Source organism: Mastigoproctus giganteus, chromosome 1 (genome assembly GCF_048544385.1).
Source record: "Mastigoproctus giganteus isolate SK-2022 chromosome 1, ASM4854438v1, whole genome shotgun sequence".
Taxonomy (NCBI): domain Eukaryota; kingdom Metazoa; phylum Arthropoda; class Arachnida; order Uropygi; family Thelyphonidae; genus Mastigoproctus; species Mastigoproctus giganteus.
Window position 1 is genome coordinate 189,518,701 of NC_143575.1, and position 27,682 is coordinate 189,546,382.

Sequence of the window (27,682 nt, forward strand, 5' to 3'; positions counted from 1 at the left end):
AATTTTCAAGATTATAAATGATGCTAGAACTAGGGGACAAATTCAAGTTACGGGGGGAGATGTTTAGATTGGACTGCAGGAAGTTTTATTTTAGCCAGCGAGTTATAAATTACTGGAATAAGTTGCCTACACGGGTGGTAGAGGCTGACAGTTTGGGGAAATTCAAAGCAGAGGTCATCATCATCATCATCAGCCATTTTCAATCCACTGCAGGATGAAGGCCTCTCCAGCAACTTTCCAGTTCCTTCTGTTTTGAGCACTGGCCATCCATTTACTACTCAAAAACTCATGAATCTCATCTATCCATCTCCGCCTTTGTCTTCCAGGTTTTCTTCTAGCTCCTCTTGGGTACCATTCTGTTATTTTCTTAGTCCATCTGTCATCATGTCTTCGAGCTATGTGTCCTGCCCAAGACCATTTTAGTTCTTTAGTTTTGATAAGAATGTCCTTTACTTGAGTTTGCTGCCTAATCCATGTGTTTCTCTTCTTATCTAACAGTCTGATTCGCAATATAATTCGTTCCATTCTTCGCTGTGTAGTTCTCAGCTTCTCTTCCATTCTTTTGGTGAGTGCCCAAGTTTCACTTCCATAAGTCATGGTGGGGAGTATACACTGATTCATTATTTTACGTTTCAGACAAACTGGGATATTGCTCTTCAGTATGTGACTATATTTCCTGAATGCTATCCATCCAAAATTGATTCTTCTCTTGACTTCCAGCCATTTATCATTATTACAGCTAATAACTTGTCCCAGATAAGTATATGACTCCACCTTTTCAATTACTGCTCCTTCAATCATTATTTCCCTTTCCGTGGCATACTTTTTCATCATTACTTTTGTTTTAGCCATATTCATGTTTAGTCCAAAATCCTTACTAACTGTGCATAACTGATTAAGATTTTCTTCTAATTCTTTGGGATCGTGGCTTATGACCACAATGTCATCTGCAAATCGTAAATGGTTTAGGTACTCTCCGTTCACATTGACTCCTTTCTGCGACCAGTCTAATCTTCTGAAAGCTTCCTCAAGGGCAGCAGTAAACAGCTTCGGAGATATTGTGTCTCCTTGTCGAACTCCTTTCTCGATTTTAAATTTGCTACTGTCTTTGTCTAGTCTAATAAAGGATGTAGCACTCTCATATATTTTCTTCAAAATCATAATATATGGAGTATCTATGACTTGTCTTTCCAGTGCCCGAAACATTACCTTATGCTGTATGGAGTCAAATGCCTTTTCATAATCCACAAATGCCAGGCATAATGGTGTTTTATATTCATTTGCTTTCTCCATTAGCTGTGATATTACGTGAAGGTGATCCATAGTTGAGAATCCTGTCCTAAAGCCAGCTTGCTCTTTCGGTTGATTCTCATAAAGTATTCTTTCTAATCGGTTAGTAATGACCCTTGTGAACAACTTGTAGATATGGGATAACAAGCTAATTGGTCTATAATTTCCAATTTCTGATTTATCTCCTTTCTTATGCAGCAAAACTATGATTGCATTATTCCACTGCTTAGGCATCACACCTTTTCTAATGCACTTTGTGAAGAGCCTTGCCAGTTTTTGTGTTATGTCTCTTCCTCCCAATTTTAACAACTCTACAGTAACTTCATCTTCCCCCGGGGCTTTCCGATTCTTCATTTTCTTCAATGCATGTTCTACCTCATCAGGAAGAATATCAGGTATGTTGTATGTGTTGCTACTTTGCAATCCATCTTCCCCACTGCTGGTATCATTTCCTCGCTCCTTGTATAATTCTCTATAGTAGTCTTCTGCTATTTGAATTATGCCTTCTCTGCTGTTTATTATCATTTGTCTTTCTGTATTACTGCTCATGGCTGCTGATTTAAATCCTTTGTTTTCCCTTAAAGCTTGTTCTACTTTTCTTGTGTTAAATCTTCTTATGTCCTCTCTGAGTCTCTTTCTAATGGCTTTGCATAACTCAGTATACTCAATTTTCTCCCTGTCAGTGTTTTTCTTGCTCTTCATTTGTCGTCTTCGGTTCATCATGACAAGTGTTTCTTGACTAATTTTTTCTTCTTTGGATTTCTGTTTCCCTATAAGTTTCTTGGGCTTTATCACTTTCAGAAAGTTGTAATATTCCTCGTTGATATCTTGGTCCTGAGCAGTCTGCAGAAGCTCAAACTTGTTCTTAAGTTCCAGTACATACTGCTTTTTCTCCTCCTCTGTTATTTCAAAGACCTTTGTATTATTTACTCGAGTCAGTTTTTTCCTTTCCTTTCCTACATCTATATCAAATGTACATCTTACCATTCTGTGATCACTTCCAACATTTACCTTATTCAGGACGGTAACATCATTCACAATATATCTTCTGTTAGTGAGGATGAAGTCGATTTCATTAGTTGTTAATCCATTTGGACTCTTCCATGTCCACTTTCTGTTCACCCTTTTCTTGAAAAAAGTGTTCATTACCGACAGTCCTTGAGATTCTGCAAATTCCACAAGTCTTTCACCTCTTATTTCTTTCACCAATTCCAAAATTTCCTATAGTTCCTCTTTCTGCGCTGTTTTTCCTTTTTCTAACCTTAGCATTGAAGTCCCCCATAATAATAGTGTAGTGGGTTTTCTGCTCATCTAGAAGACTCAATTTCGGTGTACATTTCTTCAACCTCTTCATCATCATGGCTCGATGTTGGTGCATAAATCATTATAATCTTTAGCTTGTACCTCTTAGAAATCTTGAATATTAGTCTTGACACCCTTGGTGATATACTTTTGAATTCCAAAATGTTGTTTTTAAAATCTTTATGGACCAGAAACCCAACTCCACCTTCACTCCTTTCACTGTTCCCATTGGTGTACAGCAGATTTCCACTTGATAATCTTATAAGTGATTCATTTCTTCTTCTTGTTTCAGCCAAACCGATGATATTCCAATTCACATTTTCTAATTCCTTTTCCAGCTCTAATATCCTGTCTTCACCGATGAGTGATCGTACGTTATAACAGGCCAAGTTCAATTTCCGTGCATGGCAGCCTGGTCGTACCCAGAGATTCTTAGCACCATCTGCTTCCACTCTGATCCTCTCGCTGCCATAAGAGGGAGAGTGAAAGCTGCTGGGGACTGAGGGCCATTTGTATTGTTGTGCTGTCATGTGCTGGAGGGTTTGGTCTTTTCCTCTTCACACTGACCAGGCGTCTTGAAGAGAACCACTCTACATGTTCGTTGCCACCTAAGTGACGTAACAGGGCTTACCATCGAGAAGGTGTGCATGAGTGGATTTTAGGGAGGCAGGCCAACCGGACTTCTCCTAAATCTTCTGTAATAGAGAGATATTGGATCCATCAGTGTTTTAGGCTGAGTGTCTGATAACACACAGGATACCTGTTCCCCTCTAAGCCCCTAAAGCAGAGGTAGGGACGTGATATCATCTGGATAGTACCTTCGGGTGAGGGAAATGCATAGGATGATAGGTTTAATTTCGTTTTCATTTATTGATAATTAGTTTTTTTTTCTTCTTTTTTTTTTATCATTGTTTTATTCAGGTTTTTTTTTGGCTGGTGCAGCATAAGCCATAGGCTTTCTTGCACCATGCGGCCATTACAAATACTAATATTAATATCACTACTACTTCCTACACTGTTTCTTTAATTGTTAATGACTGGATAGTAGATACCAATATGTGCTCAAGTGACCATCATGCGATTACCTTTTCTGTAACTTGCTCTGCACAAACATAATCCTCCATTACAGGACTTTAGAAGATTTTCTTTGTGAGTAAGTACCATCATGCTATGGTACTTACCAATGACATCGGAAGAGCTGCTCACTCCCTGATAATGAAATGTTTGAAATAGAATGCCAGATTCTTAAAAGACAGTACATCAAGATCATCACTACCTGTAAAATTAAATCTTGGTAGAACTTGGTTACTTCCATTGGCAATTGAGATCCATTGTTTCTTATCTTCAATGATACCAAAGCCTCACCTGGAAGCACCCCATTAATATTATCTTGGACTCTCTGCTTCCTTCTGATCATCCAGAGGATGAGTTGACTATTCATTAACAAATAAGACTACTCAACCACTCCCACTTCTGAATCTCAATTAGCTATTTATACAGTGTACACAGCTGTCCTAAAACTTAATAACTCTGGTTGCTCAGGCCTCAACCTTCGTGAAGGCATCTTTAAGCATTTTCACAAGTTCCATCCAATGGTTCTTCTGACTCTATTCAATAAATGTCTGAATGAAAATATTTTTCCTGTTTTCTAGGAGACAGCTTTTCTTAAATTAATTCCTAAACCTCCCAACATCCTGAGTAGCAAGCAAGCCTTTCATCCTATTGCTCTGTTATCTCATTTGGCCAAAACACTTAAAAGATTGATTGCTATAAGACTCACATCTCTTTTCACTAATACCTCTCTTGGATCAGTTGATCAATATGGTTTCTGACCTGGATGAGGTATTGAAGAAGCACTCGTTGAGTTCATTCTACAAACCCTAAGTATATTCTTGCTATTTTTGTTGATTTCTCCACAGCCTTTGATTGTCCTCTTTCTCTTTATAATTTAAGAAGTTATTTTGAAAATTGAACAGTGTCTTATTTCTGGGTCTAACTTCATCTCCCACTCTATCACTAGGGCTGTCCTCAGGGCTCTATTCTTGGACCACTCGTCTGGAACATCATTCTTGATGAATGGTTTCTTAAAACTTTTTCTTCTATGTGCAAATTGACTTACATGGACAATCTCACTCTGCTGATTCAGGGAAATTCCCGTGCCTCTCTTGAAACTGCTGCCGATTTGGTCATGTTAGATCTCTCTCTCTCTCTCAATAGTTCACTCAATAGTTCATAAAACAAATTATTCATATCCTCCACAAAAAGCTAAGATTATGCTGGTTAAGGGTTTGCTTAATATTTCACAGCTGCCTGTTGTAAAATTTCAAAACAAATCATTGTCCATGGTTTCTTCTCCAAAATTTCTTGGTCTGATCATTGATAGTAAGCTTACATTCAGTAAACATTTGGAGCATCTTTCAGATAAAGTCAAAAAATTTACTTTCTCACTTCTACTTCCTTCCAAACAGTCTTTTTGGGTTTTAACTCTTGCTCTCTATGGTTGTATTATACAGGTATGTTTCTACTAATCTTTCTAGGGTGTTGCCAGCTTGTTTCTGGCATGTTAAGGGTCAAGTGCCGAGGTAAGAGTCGGGTTAAGGTTTCAGTCCATTTTAAACTTCATGGAATTCAACAGTACTTGTTTTTGGCAATGTGCAGGGCCTGTACTCCTGCCTTGCAGATCCTTATTAGCTGTCTGCCCCTTAATCTCTTCCTTTTTTACTGAGGCTTCTACACGAGTTATGTTGTTCGTGTGACCTTCCTGGGTATTACTATCAGTTTAATTTTTTAGATCTCAATGTAGAGAAAACACGCTGTTGGAATTTTTTGATGCAGTGTTGGCACGACAGATGCTCCGCTACTTTCTAGGGTCTTATTACTTTAAAGTTTATCCCTAATGTCACCTTTGCCACCTTAGATTCAATGCAGAATTGGTTCCACCCTAGTCTGTACACGCTCTACTTAGTAGTAGTAGTGGCATGTGATGCAAGAAAGCAAGTGTATGAACTTATGCAGCATCAGCCAAAAAGGAAAAAAAAAAAAAAAAAAAATCACATACAACCCTCCAAATGCCTGTCCAGTTCCTCCTTAAATTTATTTAACCTATCAACTTCCACAACAACAGATGGAATTTTGTTCCAGCAATTAACCACCCGCTGACTAAAGGCAAATTTCCGCACATCTATTCTACATCTGTCTTTTCTTAATTTGAATTTATGCCCCCTTAGGTTTGTAATCTGAACAAGTGGAAGGATCCCATCAGAATTCAGCGTGCCCAACCCATTCAAGGCCTTATACACCTAAATCAGATCACCGCGCAGGTGCCTAGTATCCAGCCACTGCAATTTGCAGAACTTAAGCCTCTCTTGGTAAGAGGATCCCTTCATTCCCTTCACCAGTCTTGTTGTCCTTCTCTGTACACGCTCAAGTAAATCTACATCCTTCCTAAAATGAAGCCTCCAGACCTGTACGCAGTACTCAAAGTGTAGTCTGATCATTGCCTTATACAGAGGGATAATCACCTCCTTTTCCCTGCTAGCAAAATTCCTATATATCATTGACAAAACCCCATGACCTGCCCTAGCAGCCTGTCTGCATTGCCTAGAAAACTTCATATCTGCCTGCACAATTACTCCCAGGTCTTTTACATTTTCTACCACCTTAAGTGTAGTACCACACAGTTGGTACGTTTCTCTGGGGTTACTTCTACCCATATGCAGTACTTTGCATTTGTCAAGGTTAAACTTCAATTGCCACTTCTTAGCCCATCTGACCAAATTATATAGATCCTGTTGCAGTAGCACACTGCCATTACTGTCATTAACAACCCTGCCAACCTTTGTATCATCTGCAAACTCCGACATTAAGCCTGATATACCTTCATCAATATCATTGATAAATATACAAAACAACAGTGGATCCAACACCGAACCCTGTGGGACGCCACTAATAACATTAGTCCACGAAGAGCAGTACCCACTGATTACCACCCTCTGTCTTCTCCCACTTGACCATCCTTTTATCCATTGTAGCAACTTACCCTTAATACCATTCTGCTCCAATTTGTACAATAGCTTTCCATGCGCAACAGTGTCAAAAGCTTTCCCGAAATCCAAATATATGATATCAAAATTATTTTTTGCATCAAGTTCCTTTGTAACCCCATCATAATATCCTATCAAATTTGTCAGACAAGACTTTCCCTTAACAAACCCATGCTGCGTGTCTGAATTATTGCTGCAGTCTTGTCGAGATGATCCTGCAATGCATCTTTAACCAGTGACTCCATTATTTTATCCGGAACAGAAGTTAAACTAACTGGTCTGTAATTACTCGTGTCACCCTTCGATCCCCCTTTGTGAATTGGAGATACATTTACACATCTCCAGTCCGTGGGGACCTCCCCTGAGTCCAAGGATGCTCTCATAATTATGGCTAAGTGTTTGCTTAGTTGCTTTGCTGCCTCCTTTAATATAACTGGACAGATCCCATCCGCTCCAGGTGCCTTTCTTATGTTTAACTTCAACAATTTCTCCTTCACTTTGCTCTCAGTTATTACAAAATCATTAAGCACCCTGCTACAATTTCATAACCTTGTGGCATTTTCAAACCTTAATAACTCCTCGTGTGAATGTAGATGCAAAATACTCATTCAGTTTGTTTGCTATCTGAGCAGGATCATCAACAGTTGAACCATCGATATCAAGTGGACCAATCAGATTCATCCCCTTCCTTTTAGAGTTTATATAAGTAAAGAAATCCTTGCTTTCTTAGCATTCTTTGCCAAAGATTTATCGTAATCTGCCTTCGCCTGCCTAATCTCCTTTGTGACCTGATTACAGACTAGCTTATATTTGCCATAGGCTTCTGAGTTGCTTGATAATTTATATGCATCCCATGCATTTTTCTTCTGTGTCACAAGTCTCATTAGTTCATTTGATAACCATTTAGGCCTAAACCTTGAACAATATTTCTTAATAGGTATGAAACTTTTAGTAGCTTCCACGATTAATTCCTTGAATGCTTCCCACTTAGAATTTACTGTTGGTAACGTCGTCAGTTGATCCCACTGTACAGAACTTAAAAACTGTCTGAGACCACTGTACTCACCTTTACAGAAGCAAAAACTCTTTCCTTTACCCCTATCAACTTTTCTTAATTTGAATTTATGCCCCCTTAGGTTCGTAATCTGAACAAGTGGAAGGATCCCATCAGAATTCAACATACTTAACCCATTCAAGGCCTTTTACACCTTCTTTAAGTAAATCCCACATCAGTACACTGTGATCACTGCCACCTAGTGGTTCCTTTATCTGCAAATTCTTAATACACGAATGATCACTGATGATAACCAGATCAAGAGTATTACCCTCTCTGGTTGCCTCTCGAACATGCTGCTGCAGAAAACAATCACCCAATAAATCCACAAAAGTCTTACTAGTGTGTGAGTGACCAGCCCACAAGTTCCAGTCAATATCTGGGAAGTTAAAATCCCCCATTATAAGACATTCTGATTTACTAGCCCACTCTATTTCTCTGTACAATTTTTCATTGTACTCATTCGAGTCATTAGGCCTATAACACACTCCTACTCTTATTTTTCCTTTCGCAGTGCTTATGTCACACCAAATTGACTCAACAGTGCACTGTTCATCTATATCAGCTGGATGCACTTCTTTTGATTTTATGTTTTTCTTAATTAACAGCATAACACCTCCTCCCTGTCTATCCTTTCTGTACACATTGTACTCCCCAAATTCCAGTTCACCATTCCTTATATCTGTGTGACACCACGTCTCTGCTATCCCAACAATATCCGCCTTTGATGTCTTGACCAACACTTCAAATTCATCAAATTTATTTTCTATACTTCCAGCATTGTTATACATGCAAGCGTGCATGCTCCTACTCTAATTTCTGCTCTCTCTTCCAATCCAGTCTGAACACGTGCCACAACCAGTCGGCATCCTTTTAGTGTCCCACTTCAAACTCACAGAACCCACTTTTCTTCTTCCCTTTTTGTTCCTTCAACTTCTGTTTTCTGAAACAAACTCCCTTCATACACATTTCCTGAAAATTTCAACATTCAGAAATTCAAATCTAATGTCAACAAGTATCTTCTTTCATTTTCATAACCTTCAACCTATGCACAGTACTAAGTACTATAGGTTCTAATACCTCTTGTGCTTGTGCTCTTAAAAAAAAAAAAAAAAAAGCCAAAAAAGTTATTGGGTGTTTCAGAAAAATGCAAGAATTTGTATTCTTACGAGTATCATACTTTTGTGAGGTTATGCTTTTGTGAGTAGCACCATGTGATTTCACTATATTTCAGATTTCATTATATTTGGTTTGTTCATTTAAAAAAAAACCAATTGAAGCTTTTAAGAAATTATTTGGTTTTTTTGTATAGTTTTTTCCATTTACTTGCTGTTATTTTCCCATTGTAAAAGTCTAGCATCTCAAATATTTTATTTTCAAAACAATTTAAAAAGTCAACTTTATTATTTAGACATTCATCTTTTTGCTTCACTAATCTGAACATTCCTGCAAAAAATTCTTTAGACTTTAAGAGCCATTCTTGGAAGGCTCTCTTGACTTCAGCATCTGAATTGCGATGTCATCCTTTCTCTTTAAAAAAAAAGATTTATTTTATTTTTTATTATTTTTTTAAGCACTATTTTGATGGGGCAAAAGCTGTATGGTAGCAAATCTTGACTATATGCATAATGTTTGAAATACATCTTTTGAAAAGGCGCCTCCATAGCCAGGTGGGAAGGAGCAGCAGTGCGTAGCACATCCTTCTTGATTAGACCGGAGTTCGAGCCCATCACCACCAAATAGAGGATGCGGAAAGGTCAAGGAATGACCACCGCATATCCCGGAGCAATATGGCCTTAGTTGCTAATGCTCCTAAAAACCAAACAAACAACAACATCTTTTGAAAGCAGGATGGCCAAATTAGACATGGGTTTCTTTTAATTAAATTTTATTTATTAAACAATTCCTGTACATTTTGAATGTACTACATTGGTAGAAATTTTTTAACTGTCCCTCTAAGGTACATATTTTAAAAATCTTTAAAATCACTTTATTATTTGAAATCATAGGACGTTGCACTTTATAGTACATTGATAACTATATACTCAGTATTTCTTGTTCAGCTTGACCTTCTTTTATTTGCACTAAATGCATGCATTTTAAAGATTTTTAAAACATGCACTTTAGAGGGACAGTTAAAAAATTTCTACCAATGTAGTACATTCAAAATGTACAGGAATTGTTTAATAAAAAATAGTCTAGGAGTTGGCAGTTAATAGAGTTCTCCATTACTTTGGAAAGGGTAGATGTGCAATGGGACAATAATTTGATTGGAGGGATTTGTCACCTTTTTTAGCACTATTTTGATGAACCAAAAGCAAACAGAAGTTATATGGTAACAAATCTCAGCTATATGCAGGTGTTTGAATACATCTTTTGAAAGCAACTTGGGCCAAATTAGGTTTATTTGGGTTGTTAAATTTTGTTTATTTAACAATTCCTGTGCATTTTGAATGTTGCTACCTTGGTAGAAATTTTTTTAACTGTGTCTCTCTCTCTAAGGTGCATATTTTAAGAATATTTAAAATCACTTCATTATTTTAAATCATGCGACTTTGCACTTTATAGTATCATTAATAACCATATACTCAGTATTTCTTGTACAGCTTGACCTTTGATATGCACCAAATGCATAATGAAAATTCATTACTGTTGTTTATTTTAAATTTCATTTATATGAAAACCTCTGCTATATTAATATTTCTAAGTAGTAAGTTTTGTGTATTTTCTTAGAAAATATCTGTATGGAACAAAAGCAATGCTGGTATTACAGAAAGAGTACAGAAAGATCTTGCATTCAAATCTGAAGAAGAAGATGTTCTCAAGAAATCCAGGTACTGCTTTCACTTGAAATTCAGAGAATAAATATTACAAAATGATGACAGAAAATCTGTTTAACTAATAATTAAACTCTTTCATTTTATAATATCTAACACTTTTCTCCTTAATTTTACATAAAAATAGTATGAAACTGAAAACTGCCTTTTTATAGCATTTTTACTAAATACAGTAAACCCTCATTGAACTGGACTAATAGGGGCTGAGAAGTGTCCGTTTTAATGAAAGTTCGGATTATATGAAATATGCTTTGTAATGTGGGTAAAGCTTATTTAAACAACATAATATATGTGGATAGCAGTAAAAACATGTTTATTTTACATTAAAAATATGTATGTACCTAGTCAAAAATATGTAGTAAATATATGTATATATGTACATATATTTACTACATTAAAAATACATAACGTCCATAATCACTTATAGCAAGATTGCACTGGTTCATCTTCACTTACATCACTTGTCATATTCACTGGTTTGAAAAAAATACTTATCTTTTTTTGTGATTGTTTGCAGTTTATTTCCTTTACTAACAATTCACGTAGGTGTCTTAAGTGTTCATAATAGGCAGATACGTTTTCATTTGTTGATCGTTCAACGTACTGAATTATAAAGTTCAAGTGGTCTTTCACTTCGCTTACCTTAATTTTTGGCTGAGAGTTGTTGTTCACTTCATCTTCCTCCTCGTCTGAACTTTCTGCTGCTCCCATTACACTATCTGTGATCTCCTCTTCGGTCATGATGTGGTAGCCAGTATCATCTTCTTCCATCCATGACTCTATCTCCTCTTTACTGTTGCACATGGAAGACTGCTGCACAAATTGGAGCAGTGTGGCATTGGAGGCATATTGCTGCTATGGATAAATTGATGGTTGAGGGGGAGAAGACAGAGTGGTAATCAATGGACACTGCTCATCATGGACTAATGTTATTAGTGGAGTCCCTCAGGGTTCAGTGTTGGGTCTATTATTGTTTTCTGTATTTAGAAATGATATTGATGATGGTATATCAAGCTTAATGTCCAAGTTTGCAGACGATACAAAGGTTGGCAGGGTTGTTAAGGACACTACTGACGCTATGCTGCTGCAACAGGATCTGGAAAGTTTGAGTAGATGGGCTGAGAGGTGGCAAACAAAGTGTAACATTGACAAATGTAAAGTACTACATATGGGAAACAACAACCCAAGAGCAATGTATCAACTCTGTGGTACTATGCTGACAGTGGTAGAGAATGAAAAGGACCTGGGGATAATTGTGCAGGCAGATATGAAGTTCTCTTAGCAGTGCAGATGGGCTGCCAGAGTAGCTCATGGTGTCTCGTCAATGATATACAAGAATTTTTCTAGCAGGGATAAGGAGGTGATTATTCCCTTGTATAAGGCAATGGTCAGGCCACACCTTGAGTACTGTATACAGGTCTGGAGGCCTCATTTCAAGAAGGATGTAGAGCTGCTGGAATGAGTACAGAGAAGGGCAACAAGATTAGTGAATGGAACAAAGGCTTAAGTTTTGAAGAAAGGTAAATTACAGTGTCTTGAGACTAGGCACCGGCGAGGTGATCTGATAGAGGTGTATAAAGCCTTGAATGGTTTGAGCATGCTCAATGCCGATGGGATTCTTCCTCTTGCTCAGAATAGTCACCTGAGAGGGCATAAATTCAGATTGAGGAAAGACAGATGTAGGATAGATGTGTGGAAATTTGCCTTTAGCCAGCCAGTAGTTGGTTGGTGGAACAGACTTCCATCCCTTGTTGTGGAAGTTGATAGCCTAAATAAATTTAAGGCTGAGCTGTACAGGTATTTCGAACGAACGGAGGGGTGAAATGGAAGTGGTTTTTTTTTTTTTTTTTTGGCTGATGCTGCATAAGCTTGCTTTCTTGCTTCATATGCCTCTACTAATGCTAATGCTAAGGACACAGCTTTTTCCCCTCCTCGTAGAGTCTCGTGAAAGTCTTCTGTCTCACAACCATCTATTTCTGGATTAGCCTCTTCATCTAAGAGAAGTTTTTTTCATGAATTCGCCAAAATTTTTGAATTGATTTCTTTTGCAGCATCAGCAAAGTTGTAAATCATAGATCTTACGTTGTACGACTTTAAAATTTTCAATGTCTGTTTTCCTCTTCTGTCTTCTTCACCAACTAGTGGCACCTCGACTTCTAGGACTTCCACTAAAAAACTTATTTCTGTAGAGCCGCTTTGCCGTGTAGATCACCCCTTGGTCCATAGGCTGGAAAACAGACGTTGTGTTTGGTGGCAGGAACATGCACTTCTTCTTCTTATCTCGACTGACGAGTTTGTCAACATCAGGGTGGGTTGGTGCATTATCTAGCATAACCAAGGCCTTTACTTCATCTTCTGGGATTTTCAAATCTTCGATTTGATGTCTTCTGATTTCTGGCACAGCTTTCTTGTGGAACTAATCCATTGTTTTTTCTGTTGTAAACCATGCATTGCGGGAATTGTAATAGTGTACCAGTAGGTTGTCCATTACTACAATGTGTTTTAGGGCATGTGGTTTTTTGCTTTTCCCAACGATGACAGTTTTTAACATATGGCTTCCGTCGGCATATCGACACAGCAGTGCTCAAACACATTCCTTGCTTATTTTTCTTCCAGGCATGGTTTTCTAAGTCTTTGACGCTTGTGTGATTTTAGGCAGAGCTCTCCAAAACAGTCCCGTCTCATCAAAGTTGTACACCTGGTTCAATTGATAACTCTCCTTTTGAATAAAACAGTTGTTTCCCGAAAGGCTCAACAGCTTCAAAATCAGCACTAAGAATTTCCCCACACATTTTCTTGTTTGAAATGTTATGCTGTCTTCTAAATCTAAAAAGCGAACCTGAGCTTGCTTTAAATTGTTCAATTCCTAACTGTTTAGCCAGTCTCTCCACTGCTGCTCGAATTTCTATAGAAATTCGAACAGCAGTGGAGAGACTGGCTAAACAGTTGAATTTCTACTCCGCTGCTGCTTGAATTTCTATAGAAATTCAAGCAGCAGCGGAGTAGAAATTCAAGAACGAAGTTGGGAAAACCATTTGTACACAGCATCATCTAGTGCTTTATCAGTAGGCATCTGCATTCGTTTAACTTTACTTTTTTCTTTTCCATATTAAACTTGAGAACAAAATTACGAATTTCACTTTTTTCTTTTTAATGTCTGACACGGTTTGTTTTGCGATGCCGTACTCAAGATAGATGCTGGACACTGAAGCTCCTTTTTCAAGTTTTTCTATCACCGAGAGTTTATCGTGAAGAGAAAGCATTTTATGCTTACGCTTCTGTCCTACTTAAACTTACTAGGCTTACTTAAAGACATTGTTTAACTGCACAGCACAAAAGATAGAAGCGTGTAACTGCAGAGCAAATGACAAACAACTGTCTGAACTGCAGCCAGGAACCAGGTTGTTTGCGCAGCGTGAGTCATCACAGCCCAATGACCTCGGACACAATACATATGACCTTTGAGTCCGATCGTCGTTTGATTTTTACACTTTTAAAATTTTTTAGAGCTGTCCGGATTAAGCGACGTATGGATTACCGGGGTCCGGATTAATGAAGGTTTACTGTACTGTTAAGTTTTGAAATGCAACAATTCTTTTACGCGTTTGATCATTGTTTTCCTGTACACATTTAAAGATTTGGTTGTGTACTATAGTTTTCCCATTTACTTGCTCTTATTTTCCCATTGTAGAAGTCTGGCATAAAAGGATTATCTCAAAGATATTTCTAAACTTAACGTTTTTAGAATATGTCAGGTGAAAATAAATAAAGAACAGTGTGAAGCTGCTTTTCACTTGAATTAAAAAGCTGAGACAATTTTAAAATAAAAACACTACTTTGTGTAGCAAGAAACTGATTTGTTTATTATGATGAAAAAGCGATAACTTTTTACATTTTTAAGAATTGTTTTTAAGAAATTCAACAATTTAAATTCAGCCCTCAGTAGTTTTATACAAACTAATTGAGTGCCTAATTTAGATTACAAGAGCATGATTGTGTGGCTGTGCATTTCAGTCAAATGTTTGTGATCTTCCTCTGTGGAAAACTAGTTTTTTATAGAAATAGAAAATTTACATAATAGCTGCTTGTTCTAACATAATGAGCCCACGAGCATTGTTTTTTTACTTTGTGGTGAGAGAAAGAATAAACTTGATTTCTGCTGCTAGTGACATGTCTTTTTGGATTGGATCTCCCATTGGTCAGCACTGCTTAATGTCACATGCGATTGGTTGCCACTAGATTGTTATCTTTACCAATCCCTGAAGTCCTGTGAGAGCTGACATCATGCTACTTTGGCTTCCATGTGTGCAGGTCATCTGGTATTGTTTTGTGTTGTAGTTCTGTAATAGAAACATTCATAGCCAAAGAATGACTATGAATGTTTCTGAAAAAAGGTAAGTTGGCATGGAGAATGATGTTTCTCTGCACTTGCAGTTAATGTTGCTGCCAGCAACATAACTGCAAATATGTTAATAGAGAATGGTGGTCCTCTGCATTTTCAGTTAATGTTGCTGGCAGGGCTATATTAATAGTGCTGCCTTGAAGTCTCTCCTTTTACTGTTGTGTTCAGTTTTGTACTTGTGGCTGTGCAGCTGGAATGCATGGTTTTTGAAATGGGGGAGAGTCTTCATGGCCCTCTGTATTTTAATTTTCTGTTATCGATGAGATGTACTTTGGCATTGTTGCTTGTCTATCCTGGCTATGGTTTTACCCCCCCCCCACAATTCTGTGGTGCAGGTTAATGATTCTGTTAATCACACTTAACAAAATCTTGGTTTTGGAGAGGTTGTATTTTGTTATTATATGTGTGTAATACACCACAGCATCAGACATAAACATATATCACAACAAACCACCATCTGCACAACTTCAGAACATAATTAGCTGCAGAGATACCTTCCCCACCTCATGAAGTTCAGAAAAAAAATTCACATTCGCTAGGTCTGTGTGTGAAAAGTATATTGGAAACTGAGTTTGTGAATTGAGGAACATGCAAATAACACTCAGAGGAGAAAAGTGGAGGGGGGGGATTGAACAACATGGCATATCCAGCATTTGTATTTGCGGTCAAACTTCAAAGCCAAAGATACTAAAGTTGAACATGAACAAAAGAGAAGGACCTTTAAAAAAAGGGGAATTGCAATTTTCCTACAACCACAGGAGAATCGTGATTCACCTCTCCAGCTTACTCTTTTCAGAAACATTCATAGTTTCCTTAGCTTCCAGAATTATGGCACCTCACTTCACAATATTGGCTCGACATTCGTTGGTTTGTTGCACAAGGAGTCGTCTTCTAAATACAAAGCAGGATCAGGTCTGCTGACATGAAGTAGTAGTGTAATGTCAGTATCCACAAGATGTCAGAGATCAGTGAGACTGCTGATGACAGCGCATCCACTGCCACCAACAAATCAAGCACCCAAGCTGACCAGTGAAGGGCTCCCTCAATTCTACAAGTGATATCAAACATGATTTGGCCAGTGGGTGCTTCAGCCTGTCAAGATAAGCCACCACTAACAGTATTCAAATTTTCTTTCTTTTCTTCACTATAGCTGGCCCAGATGCGATGCTTGTGAACCTTACAAGGTTAGAACAGGCAGCAGGTGCTACATAACTTTTATTTTTCCGGACAAGGGCAGTTTCACCATAGAGGAAGGTTATGAAAGCTTGAAACAAATGCATGGCCATTCCCCACTCCCATAATGTAAATTTGGCTGTCAGTTAGTTTATATATTTTCTTTATGTAAAATATTTTTAAAAATTTTCTTTAAAATCATGAGCAGTTTCATCTTAATTGCATCTTCTGTTGCATCTTAATAAATAATTTTATTCCCATGCTTTAAATAAATAAAGAAACTTGAAATAAGCTCTATTATTTCAAGTTTCCTTACTTGCATGTTATTATTTCCTCTAACACATACATTAACAGAAACTTTGTAGAAGAATAAGAGAAATGTACCTTAATGCAAAATGATTACAGTAAAAAATAATAAATTGGAAACAATTAAAAATTTTTAAAAAATTTAACACAAATTTTGAAAAACGATTTTCCTTCCTGAAGCTGACAGAGTTTTTTGACCGTATGTCGTGATCACAGGAATAGAAATTACGGAGTATGTGTGAGCATGAATCTTAAAGAGAGATTATTTGTCTCACGCATGTGCATAAAAGACTACAAATTGGAGATTAGATGTGGACAGCGAACATTAATAGAATTCTCAAGTAATTTAATTTTGACGGTTTCTGCAATTAATAGTCATGTATAATTATGTTGGACACTTAAGTATTTCGGCCTCATTGAATAAAAGGCTAATTCTTATGCTGTTGAATGCCAAATTTTATTAACCTTGTCAGTGTATCTAATTTCCTTTAACTTTATTATATTGTTTTGTCTATGAATATCAGGCCTTTGGCTGCATGATGCGTTGTATACAGTGGCATTGCCAGGTTTTGAAGTCGGGGGAGCAAAGGGATAAAATAGACACCAATTGTTCGTGTGAATGTCATTTTTTATAGTTTATGGATAGGATAGCGGGAAGTATTTGTTTCCCCCTGGCTATGCCCCCTGGTTGTGGCATAGCCCAGGGGGGGAGAAAATATATATGGGGAAAATGTACATATATGTAATGTACATTTTCCCCATATATTGTACTGTACAATAAGTATTATTTATTTCTATTTGGAAATGTAAATAAATAAGATGAGTAATACTTGTCTCCAGATAAAATGAGCAGTTAGTTTAATGATCCAGGAACCTAGTGTTTTTTGTAAGTGTGCTCTCTCTCTTCATAATTGAATTGCTGTTCACTACATTGGTTACATTTTTCTCTATTTCATTATTTCATACTAATACTCAATCTGTAATAATAAAACAGGCCTACGTGCTCTGGATTCATAATGCGAAAATTTATTTTTATTTTGTTACACAGAGCATGCTCTGTGTAACAAAATAAAAATAAATTTTCGCAATACTCAATCTGACTTGATAACGGTGTCCCAGTGTTGTTATAAAAACATTGTTAGTATTTAAGCTAGTTTTGTATTTTAAGCATTCTGTGTGTATAGGGAATTGCATTCCCAATAAATGATTGCTTACTTTACATGTAGTTAAGTGTTACTCATCTTTATTTAGATTCCCATGTAATATCTTTTACAAAATAAATTACTTTTGGATGCCTATTTTAAATGCCCTCTCATACAGTACAAGGTATGTCACAAAATTAATTAGCATGATTTTATAAAACCTGACTTGGGAGCACTAAGCACGTATATTGCATATAGTTTGAACTCTCTCCACACACACAATGAGAATAGTCTCATCTCGTGTTCAGTACGTGCCGAGTTATCACGGAGTAAGCAACCATGTGTTTGTGTTAACTACATCATAAAAAATGGACAATAAGAATATCAAGCAATGTTAGGCCATCAAATTTTGCATCAAACTCAACTAAAGTGCAGTGGAAATATATGAGAAGTTAAAAAGAGCTTATGGTGACCAAGTTTTATGCCAAGCCCAAGTTTTCAATCGTACAAGCCATTTTGAAAGGATGTGAAGCCATTGAAGATGAACAGATGAGAATGTGGAGAGGATAAAGACTTAGATTGTGTCTGGCTGATAATTAACTGTGAAATTGGTGGCAGATTAGCTGAACATGAGTCGCCAAGCTGCCCATGACATTTTAACAGAGCATTTGCCTTATAGAAGGGGATAATCACCTCCTTATGCCTGCTAGAAAAATTCCTGTATATCATTGACAAGACACCATGAGCTACTCTGACTATGGTATTGTGCAGTCAGATATGAAAACTTCATATCTGACTGCACAATACCCCTAGGTCCTTTTCATTCTCTACTACCCTTAGTGTAGTACCACACAATTGATTTGTTACTCTGGAGTTACTGCTACCCATATACAGTACTTTACATATGTCAATGTTAAACTTCAGTTGCCATCTCTCAGCCCATCTGCTCAACCTTTCCAGATCCTGTTGCAGTAGCGTACTGTCATTAACAACCCTGCCAACTTTTGTATCATCTGCAAACTTAGATATCAATCCTAATATACCATCAGTGATATCATTAATAAATACAGAAAACAACAGTGGACCCAACACTGAACCCTGGGGGACCCAACACTGAACTAATAACATCAGCTCTTTGCAGACTAATGTTATTAGTGAAGCAGTGTCCATTGATTACCACTCTGTCTTCTCCCACTCAACCATCCCTTTATCCATAGCAGCAGTTTGCCTCCAACACCACACTGATCCAATTTGTACAGCAGTCTTCCATGTGCAACAGTATCAAAAGCCTTCCTAAGATCCAAGTATATGATATCAAAATTATTCTTTGCATCCAGTTCATTTGTGATCACATCATAGTATCCAATCAAATTGGTCTGACAAAACTTTCCCTTAACGAACCCATGCTGCATCTGAACTATAACTGAAGTCTTGTCTAGATGATCCTGCAGGGCTTCTTTAACCAGTGCCTCCATTAATTTTCCCAGAACAGAATTTAAACTAACAGGTTTGTAATTACTTGTGTCACCCTTTGATCCTCCTTTATGAATTGGGGTCACATTCAAAGATGAACATTTTGATCTTTGTTATAATAGCATAAATTGTCAGAGTTTGTATTATGTATGAGATGGTTAGTAGAGAAACTTTTATGAAATTAAAATCGAATTTTTATTTTCAAAGTTTTTTCTTTCTATTAGACATTATCAAAGCACCTACAGGTGAACTATGGGGTGTGCGCGGGTCAGGACACAGTATAAAAAACACCTGATACTGAGTATGTTAATCAGTTTTACTCTTCTTCGTCAGAAGGGTAAGGCAACGGACTTAAGCAAGTTTGACAAAGGCCAAATTGTAATGGTCAGACGAATGGGTCAGAGTATATCCAAAATGGCACTGCTGGTGGGGCGCTCACGGTCAGCCATGGTTAGTACCTACTGAAAGTGGTCCGAGGAGGGGAACCCACAAACTGCCAGCGAGGTGTTGAATGACCACAGCTCATCGATGCTCGAGGGAGCGAGGGCTCTCCCAGATGGTATGTGGCAAAAAAAGGCGACTGTAGCACAACTCGCTGGTAATTGAAATGCTGGTGATGGGAGTAATGTGTCAGAACACACAGTACATCAAACCTTGCTGAAAATGCGGCTGTGTAGCTGCAGGCTGCTCTGAGTGCCCATGCTAACCACGGTTCACTGGCGACAGCGCCTACAATGGGCACGCGAGCATTGAAACTGGACCTTGAGTGATTGGGAGAAGGTCATCTGGTCCAGTGAATCACATTTCCTGTTGTACCATGTGGACGGTTGGGTACATGTTTGTTATTTACCTGGGGAAGTGATGCTGCCTGGATGCACTGTGGTGGGACGAAAACAAGCCAGTGGCATCATGCTTTGGGTGATGTTCTGCTGGGATACCCTGGGTTCAGGGTATCTGGATCCAGGATACTCTGACATCTACCACCTACTAAACATCATTGCTGACTAGGTACACTCTTTCGTGACAATGGTCTTCCCCTCTAGCGGTGCCGTCTTTTAGCAGGATAATGTGCCATGCCACACCGCCCGGATTGTTCGAGACTGATTTGCGGAACATGAGGAAGACTTGCAGGTATTGCCCTGGCCTCCAAATTCCCCAGACATCAATCCCATCGAGCATTTGTGGTTTGTGTTGGAACAGCAACTCCGATCTGCGGTATCTCAACCACAGACCTTACAGAAATTAAAGGATCTGCTGGCTACGTGTTGGTACCAGATACCACAAGATACATTTAGAAATCTTGTAGCGGCCATGCCTCGCTGGGTATGAGCTGTTTTGGCTGCATGTGGAGGACCAACATCATATTAGGTAGGTGGTCATAATGTTTTGGCTCATCGGCGTATAGTTCCTATAATACTTAAAATTATAAGCAAAATTTTTTTTTCCCCTCTTTTATTAAAATTATTATTGTTATTTTTTAATAGGGAAGCTTTGGAAAAAAAGACTAGGTTATACAATCAACTTATTAAAGGAGATATAATAGCAGGTAATAGTTTGATGTTAAGTAATTAATGTATTACTTGTTTGCTTGTATAATCTAATTTTTAAACTTTTAATTTTACTTTATTTATAATAAACAGTTCTTATTACAGGCACTCCTCTACTTACATACAAATGACTTACTTACAACTCACAGATATGTACAAAGCACAAAGTGTTATGTTTGGTTATAAGAATCAATTTTGAACGCCTTCGTGATATTTTTCTGAAGCAGATTTTTGGAGGTCACTAGCATAAAACAGTAAAAACAATTAGCAATTTCCATTTATTGAGCTTTTCTTAGTGCAATGTATTAAAAAATGTTAGTGCAATGTATTAAAAACGGGTAGTAAACTCTATCTTGTTGCATTTGCAATGATACTGATAGCTAGAATTCTGTGGGTTTTTATGTTATGGTATTATGGTGAAATGAGTTCCCCTTCACTGAAATCTTCCATCATATAAAACACATAAGTTTTCAGAATCTTCTCTTCATTCCTATTTTTTGAGCTTCATAAAGTTATTACTCCATATCTCTCTTGCGCGTATCGTCTTAGTTGCAATTTGTGCATGCCATGTTCTTTGTTATTGATTGCTTATGTTCTTACTGTTTTAAATTTTACGAATGAAAAAAAAAAAAAAAAATGTCAGCAAACAGAAATATCAATTAGTTACAGTATTAATTATGTAAGTAAGCATAAATTTATTTTTATTTTGCTAGCTCATGGGAAATATTCTTCCGATTTTCATGCATCATTTAATTTTGTTAATTGGAGGAAGTAAAGTGTAAATTTGTGTTCTTTATCTTTACTTTTATAGTCTGTGGATAATAATCCTTCTATTTTAGCTTATTAGAATAGCCATTTAATACAATTAAAATTCAGTTTGCAAACGCGATCACAATGACCAGCGCTTACTACATATCGTATAGTAAACAGTATTTTATTTTGGAGGGCCCATCGTAAAGTGATTTGATTGTAGATTAAATTAAATTACATATCGTATTTAGATTAAATTAGATTTGAATAAATACTGTACTCTACATTATTATTCATTGTATATTTTTTCAGCCTCATTTAACTCGGTTACAAATAGTAAAATGCTGTACATGATGAAGTTTGTTGGCGATTATCATCTCAGTGCGTTTTACTGTGCTGTACATGTATTTTGTATCTACAAGACAGATGTTGGACTTACGTACATGAAAAAAAACTAATTAAGTACATAAGTCGAGGAGTGCTTGTACTTTTATCCTTAGCTAATTTTCATAACAATATTCACACACAAATTTGTTGGTAGAGTAATAAGTACTGATTTACAGATAACATTTACCTGCAAATTGAAACATGTAAATGAAGTTTTTATTTTAATATATTAATTCTCCTAAAATCTGTATATTGATTGCTATAGAAATTTTAAAAATGACACCTACTTTTTTTTTTTTGCATAGTGTAAGGATATTCTTGGAATGAAATGGGTAAAGGGGTAGGCAAGTTCAGTCAGATTAATGAGAGGTCTCTTGCTAAGAATGCAAAGAAAAGTAGTAATGAATTCTTTGCTTATCTTAAAACTAATAGGAAAAGAATGAACTGCATTGTCCCACTAGATATCAATGGCATTACTATTTATGATCCTGTTATTGTTTCTCATGAACCTGAACAGGTTGCTGAGAAACAATAAATATTTTGATACTACATTCACATACAAAGAAGTTTTCAGGGATAGGGATACCAGAAGTATACCAACATAACTGGGAGCTAAATGATTTTATGATAAGTGAGATGAAAGTGGAAGAGAAATTGTTATTGAATCTTGGGGCTGATGGAATCCATCCAGTTGTATTAAAAGTAGTAGGAAAAGATTGGGTGCAGGAAGGTTCCTGCAGACGATAGATATATCGGTGTTTCCTCTATTCACAGAGGAGAGAGAGAGAGAGATTAAAAGGTGAAATGAGTAATTATAGACCTGTGAGCTTCACCTGTGTTTTTGGGAAAATAATGTAGCATGGTTAAAGAAGTAATGCAGGATCACCTTGGTCCTGCATTACTTCTGTACTTATGCAGCAGTCACAACATGGATTTGCTAAGGAGGAGATCTTGTCTGACAAATCTAATTAGCTATTATGAAGCAGTAACAAAGGAACTGTATGCAAAAAGTAATTTTGACATCATATATTTAGATTTCAGTGATGCTTTTGACATGGCTACACTTGAAAGGCTGCTATACAAATTGGTGCAGTGTGGCATTAGGAACAAGTTCCTGCTATGGATTGTTGAAGTGGCAGAAGATAGAGAGGAGTTATAAATGGACACTGCTCTTGCTGGACTAATGTTATTATTGGTGCCCCCTCAGAGTTCAATACTGTTTTCAGTATTTATTAATGATATTTCTGAAAACATATCAAGCTTAATGTGTAATTTTGCAGATGACACTTGGTAGGATAGTTAATGATGAATCAACTTCATCAACTATTGCAATGTCACCTAAAAAATTAGGCAGATGGAAACTGACGTTTAACATTGATAAACGTATGTGATTGTAGTGCAGACAGGATGGTAGAATGGCAGTTCTGTGAATGATATACAAGAAGTGGGGACAAGGAGGTGATTATCTATTGTATAAAGTAGTGGTTCGACTGCATGTTGAGTATCACATTGTGGAAGCCTCAATATAGGAAGAATATGGATTTGGAATGGGTGCAGAGAGGAGCAACAAGAGTAGTCAGTAACACAAAACTACTATTACCAAGAAAGACTTCATTTGTACAAATTAGAGCACTTAGAAATTAGATTGAAGTGTTTAAGGTTTTAAATGGATTGAGTAAACTAAATGCTGATGACATCCTTTTCTTTTTTTTTTTAAACAACATGCATAAGGGGACATAATCAGTGGTAATCAATGAACACTGCTCATCATGGACTAATGTTATTAGTGGAGTCCCTTGGGGTTCAGTGTTGGGTCCATTGTTGTTTTCTGTATTTATAAATGATATCGATGATGGTATATCAAGCTTAATGTCCAAGTTTTCAGACGATACGAAGTTTGGCAGGGTTGTTAAGGACACTAATGACAGTATGCTCCTTTAACAGGATCTAGAAAAGTTGAGCAGATGGGCTGAGAGGTGGCAAATGAAGTTTAATATTGACAAATGTAAAGTACTACATATGGGAAGCAGTAACCCCAGAGTAATGTATCAACTCTGTGGTACTACACTGACAGTGGTAGAGAATGAAAAGGACCTGGGGGTAATTGGGCAGGCAGATATGAAGTTTTCTGAGCAGTGCATATCTGGCTGCACAAGAGTAGCTCATGGTGTCTTGTCAATGATACACAGGAATTTTCTAGCAAGCATAAGGAGGTGATTATGCCCTTGTATAAGGCAATGGTCAGGCCACACCTTGAGTACTGTATACAGGTCTGGAGGCCTCATTTTAAGAAGGATGTAGAACTGTTGGAACGAGTACAGAGAAGGGCAACAAGATTAGTGAATGGAACAAAGGGTTGTTCTTAAGAAGAAAGGATTAAGTTTTACAAATTACAGTGTCTGGAGACTAGGCACCTGCGAGGTGATTTGATTGAGGTGTATAAAGCCTTGAATGGTTTGAGCATGCTCAGTGCTGATGGGATTCTTCCTCTAGCTCAGAATAATCACCTGAGAGGGCATAAGTTCAAATTGAGGAAAGACAAATGTAGGATAGATGTGCGGAAGTTTGCCTTTAGCCAGCAGGTAGTTGATTGGTGGAACAGACTTCCATCCTTTGTTGTGGAAGTTGATGGCCTAAATAAATTTAAGGCTGAGTGGACAGGTATTTGGAATGAACGGAGGGGTGAAATGGGAGCGTTTTTTTTTTTCTTTTTTTTCTTTTTGGCTGATGCTGCATAAGCTTACTTTCTTGCATCATATGCCTCTACTAATGCTAATAATTTAATGGATGATTTTTTTAATAGAAAAAGGATTATTGCAGAATAGATGTGCAAAAATTTGCTTTCAACCAGTAAGTAATCGATTGTTGGAACAAATTTCCATCTAGTGTTGCAGAAGTGAGGTGTATGAATAAATTTTATCAAGGATTAGAGGATGTATAGAAGAGGTGGATTTTTTTTTTGTTTTTTGCAGGAGCTATGCAAATTTGGTTCTTTGCTTTATTTTCCCTTCTAAAACGAAGACAGGGACAGTGACATTAAGTATTATTAAGCTAAACAAATTAAAATGTATCTTTAATTTATTTAGGTTATTTTTATTAATGAGTCAAATGGTGCAATATACAGGTGCAATTACTTGTTTATTTAAGATTATTGTAAATGTTCTTAATTTGAGAATATTCTTGCATATGCTATTCCTGTGTAAAGATTTATGTGGTAAATAAATAGAATTATCTGTACATTTATAGAAGAGGACAATTCATTTAGCCTAAAAATGTTGATTTACATGACTGCAGAATTTTGCCAGTATTAGGCTAAATTTTAGGTTTGTTTTAATTGAAAAATTCTTACATTGGTAAAATCAAAGTATAAAAAAGAATGGCTTGCATTATTCATTAAAAAAAATATACTTTTAACCCTGTATCTACTAAAACCAGTTTTTATTATAGAAAAATAAAAATAGTGATTTTAAATCCCCAAAACTATAAAAATAATGATTGTAAATACATCAAACCACCCTTTTTTTGTCCATGGTAGAAAGTTACACCACAAAAGGAACTACAGAAAATCATAAGTACTCAGCCCCTATTCTATTTCTGGTATTCAGCTCTGCAACATATTTTTACAGCCCACTCACGTATATCTAATTATTATTAGAAAACTTTCTTGCTGTAATCATTAGTACATGCAACAGTAAGAAAACTTAATCGCTGAATGAATGAATGACAGATGTTATGTTAGAGTACTGTTTATTAGGAGGTTGTTAATGACTACTTTCTGTGAAAGCAAGTCATTATTGACACAAATTAGTCATTAAATATAATATGATAATAGTGAATAGCACAACTAATAATGAACATTGATAGTTGATATTAATAGTTGAATATTAATGAATCACAACTAATAGTGAATATCACAACTTGTGACATGAAAAAAGATGAAGTAGAAAATCATAATGTGAATGGCAAACCATCAGTAGGAGCCATTGTCAGTATAGTCAAAAAATGGAAAGAAATTCTTGTAGGATTCTGAATTATAGGTGATTGATCTGAAAATGGATAAGAAGGCTCAACTGTGTTTGAACAGCAATTAAATTTTGGCTTATTCATTGTCCTGTGGTTGTCATGCATAGTTACAAGTAAGGAGGTTGAGAATTTGAGCGAATATGAGCCTGCATGATGCTGCAAAAAATTTACAGTCCGTTGTGAACGGTAATGCCAAAAGTTTTACAGGCCTTAATTAAATACATATACAGTCACAATCAGGGTGGCCAACTGTCCCGATATGGCTGGGATTGTCCCAATTTAGAACTTCAAGTCCTGCTTCCCAATAATAACATCATTTGTCCTAATAAGAGAGGAAAAAGCTGTTAATTTATTGATTTTATGTATTTTTAATTAATTATTATTGGAATCTAGTAGATGTGTTAAAAATTAATTCTAATAAAAAGAGAAAAATTGAGAAATCTTTTTATCTTTGTTGTTTTAAATTACATGTATAATGTATAAATTTAACTATGCCATATATTATTTTAGTAATAATTCTCAAATGAATTTTCCTTTTTTTGAATTGTTAAAGTGAAGTAATTTTGAAAATTAAATAAAAAAACCCAGTAATAATCATTTAAGATATTGTAAAGTACAGGAATAACTACATTCAAATGCTTCATCAGAAAGAGTTTTCAGCTTAATGAAAACTGCTTTGTGGAAAGAGAGAAACAGTCTTTTATTAGAAAATTTAGAAGCCAAACTTATCGTGAAAGAAAACTATAACATGTCCTTTCAGAATTTAAAACCTTTTTAAAATCTTTGGAAGGAGAAGAAATTTTAAAACTAGTGAAATCTGAAAGAAAATATATAAAGTAAAAGTATCCTTCCTCGCTATTTTTAAAATAATTGTTATAAATAATATAGTTTATATAGGACAAATGCATATTAACAACAGTCATATAACAAATAAATACTATGATTGATAAAAAAATGTATTTTAATTGTAATTTTATATTTTTCTTTTACTTTTTGAAGGAAAAAATGCTATACTACATATTTCATTTCAAGTTGTCCCGCTTACCAATTTTCAAAATATGGCCACCCTGGTCACAATGGATATTTAAATTCTTTTGGCCTTCAGCCATCTTGAGAATAAATGAAAATTTAGTTTTTTATTTTAAAGTCTGTTTAGAATTATTCTTTCATATGATGGTGTCTTTTGGTGTGATGTTTGATTATGAGAATTTAAAATCTTTTCTCTAGAATTATTTTAATGGTGATAACATATATTTCAGTTATTTTCTGTTTTTAATTCTACAAAAATGAACTTTCCTAATTTGAAATTATTTCAGAAATCCTATAAGCATTGAAATTTACAAAATGAATTTTTCAATAACCTTTGTGTGAGTTGTAATTTCTTTTATTTGCTTAAAATAAATATCACATTTAAAAACGTTATATATAATCTTAGATTTTTTTTTTTTTTGTATCACAGAAGATGAGCACAGTGACATCTACTTAGTTGACTTTCAAAAAAAAGTTGTAGATAACATTCTGCAGCAGAAATATATGAGGAAGGAGACCAAAGACAAGGAAAGCAGAAAAATGCAAGTAAAAGAAGAAGAGGAAAATATAGATAATATGCCATCATTACATGAAGAAGAGTGGTAAGACCTCAGCATAATTTTTGCTGAATGTATATAAAAACTAGTTAGATAATATACACACTGCATTACATTTCAGGTGCTTTAAGTTATGAAATAGCATAACTCAGAGGTTAAATTCTATGCCATATTCAAGAAGTGTTTATCAGAACTTCACCATGGCTCACTTATAGTGAGTATGGGCTTGGTACACCCAGGGTCCTGAGCTGGATATCATCATTCTTCTCTTTCTTGGTGATTCTTTTCTACTTCTGACACACACACGCACGTAAAAAAATTCTTACCTGGGAAAATTCATACTATGGTTTATGGCCAAAATCACACC

The 27,682-nt window shown here is 36.2% G+C and overlaps 1 protein-coding gene across 1 annotated transcript in view; it reads left to right on the forward strand.

Moving 5' to 3' along the window:
- The window catches only part of LOC150091385 (coiled-coil domain-containing protein 174), a 132,919-nt gene that overhangs the window by 24,390 nt on the left and 80,847 nt on the right, over positions 1-27,682 (forward strand). The window contains exons 3-5 of the mRNA XM_090383621.1: positions 10,423-10,523; positions 20,507-20,568; positions 27,189-27,360. Of these exons, the coding sequence (XP_090239747.1) occupies positions 10,423-10,523; positions 20,507-20,568; positions 27,189-27,360 (335 nt within the window). The remainder of the gene's footprint in view (positions 1-10,422; positions 10,524-20,506; positions 20,569-27,188; positions 27,361-27,682) is intronic.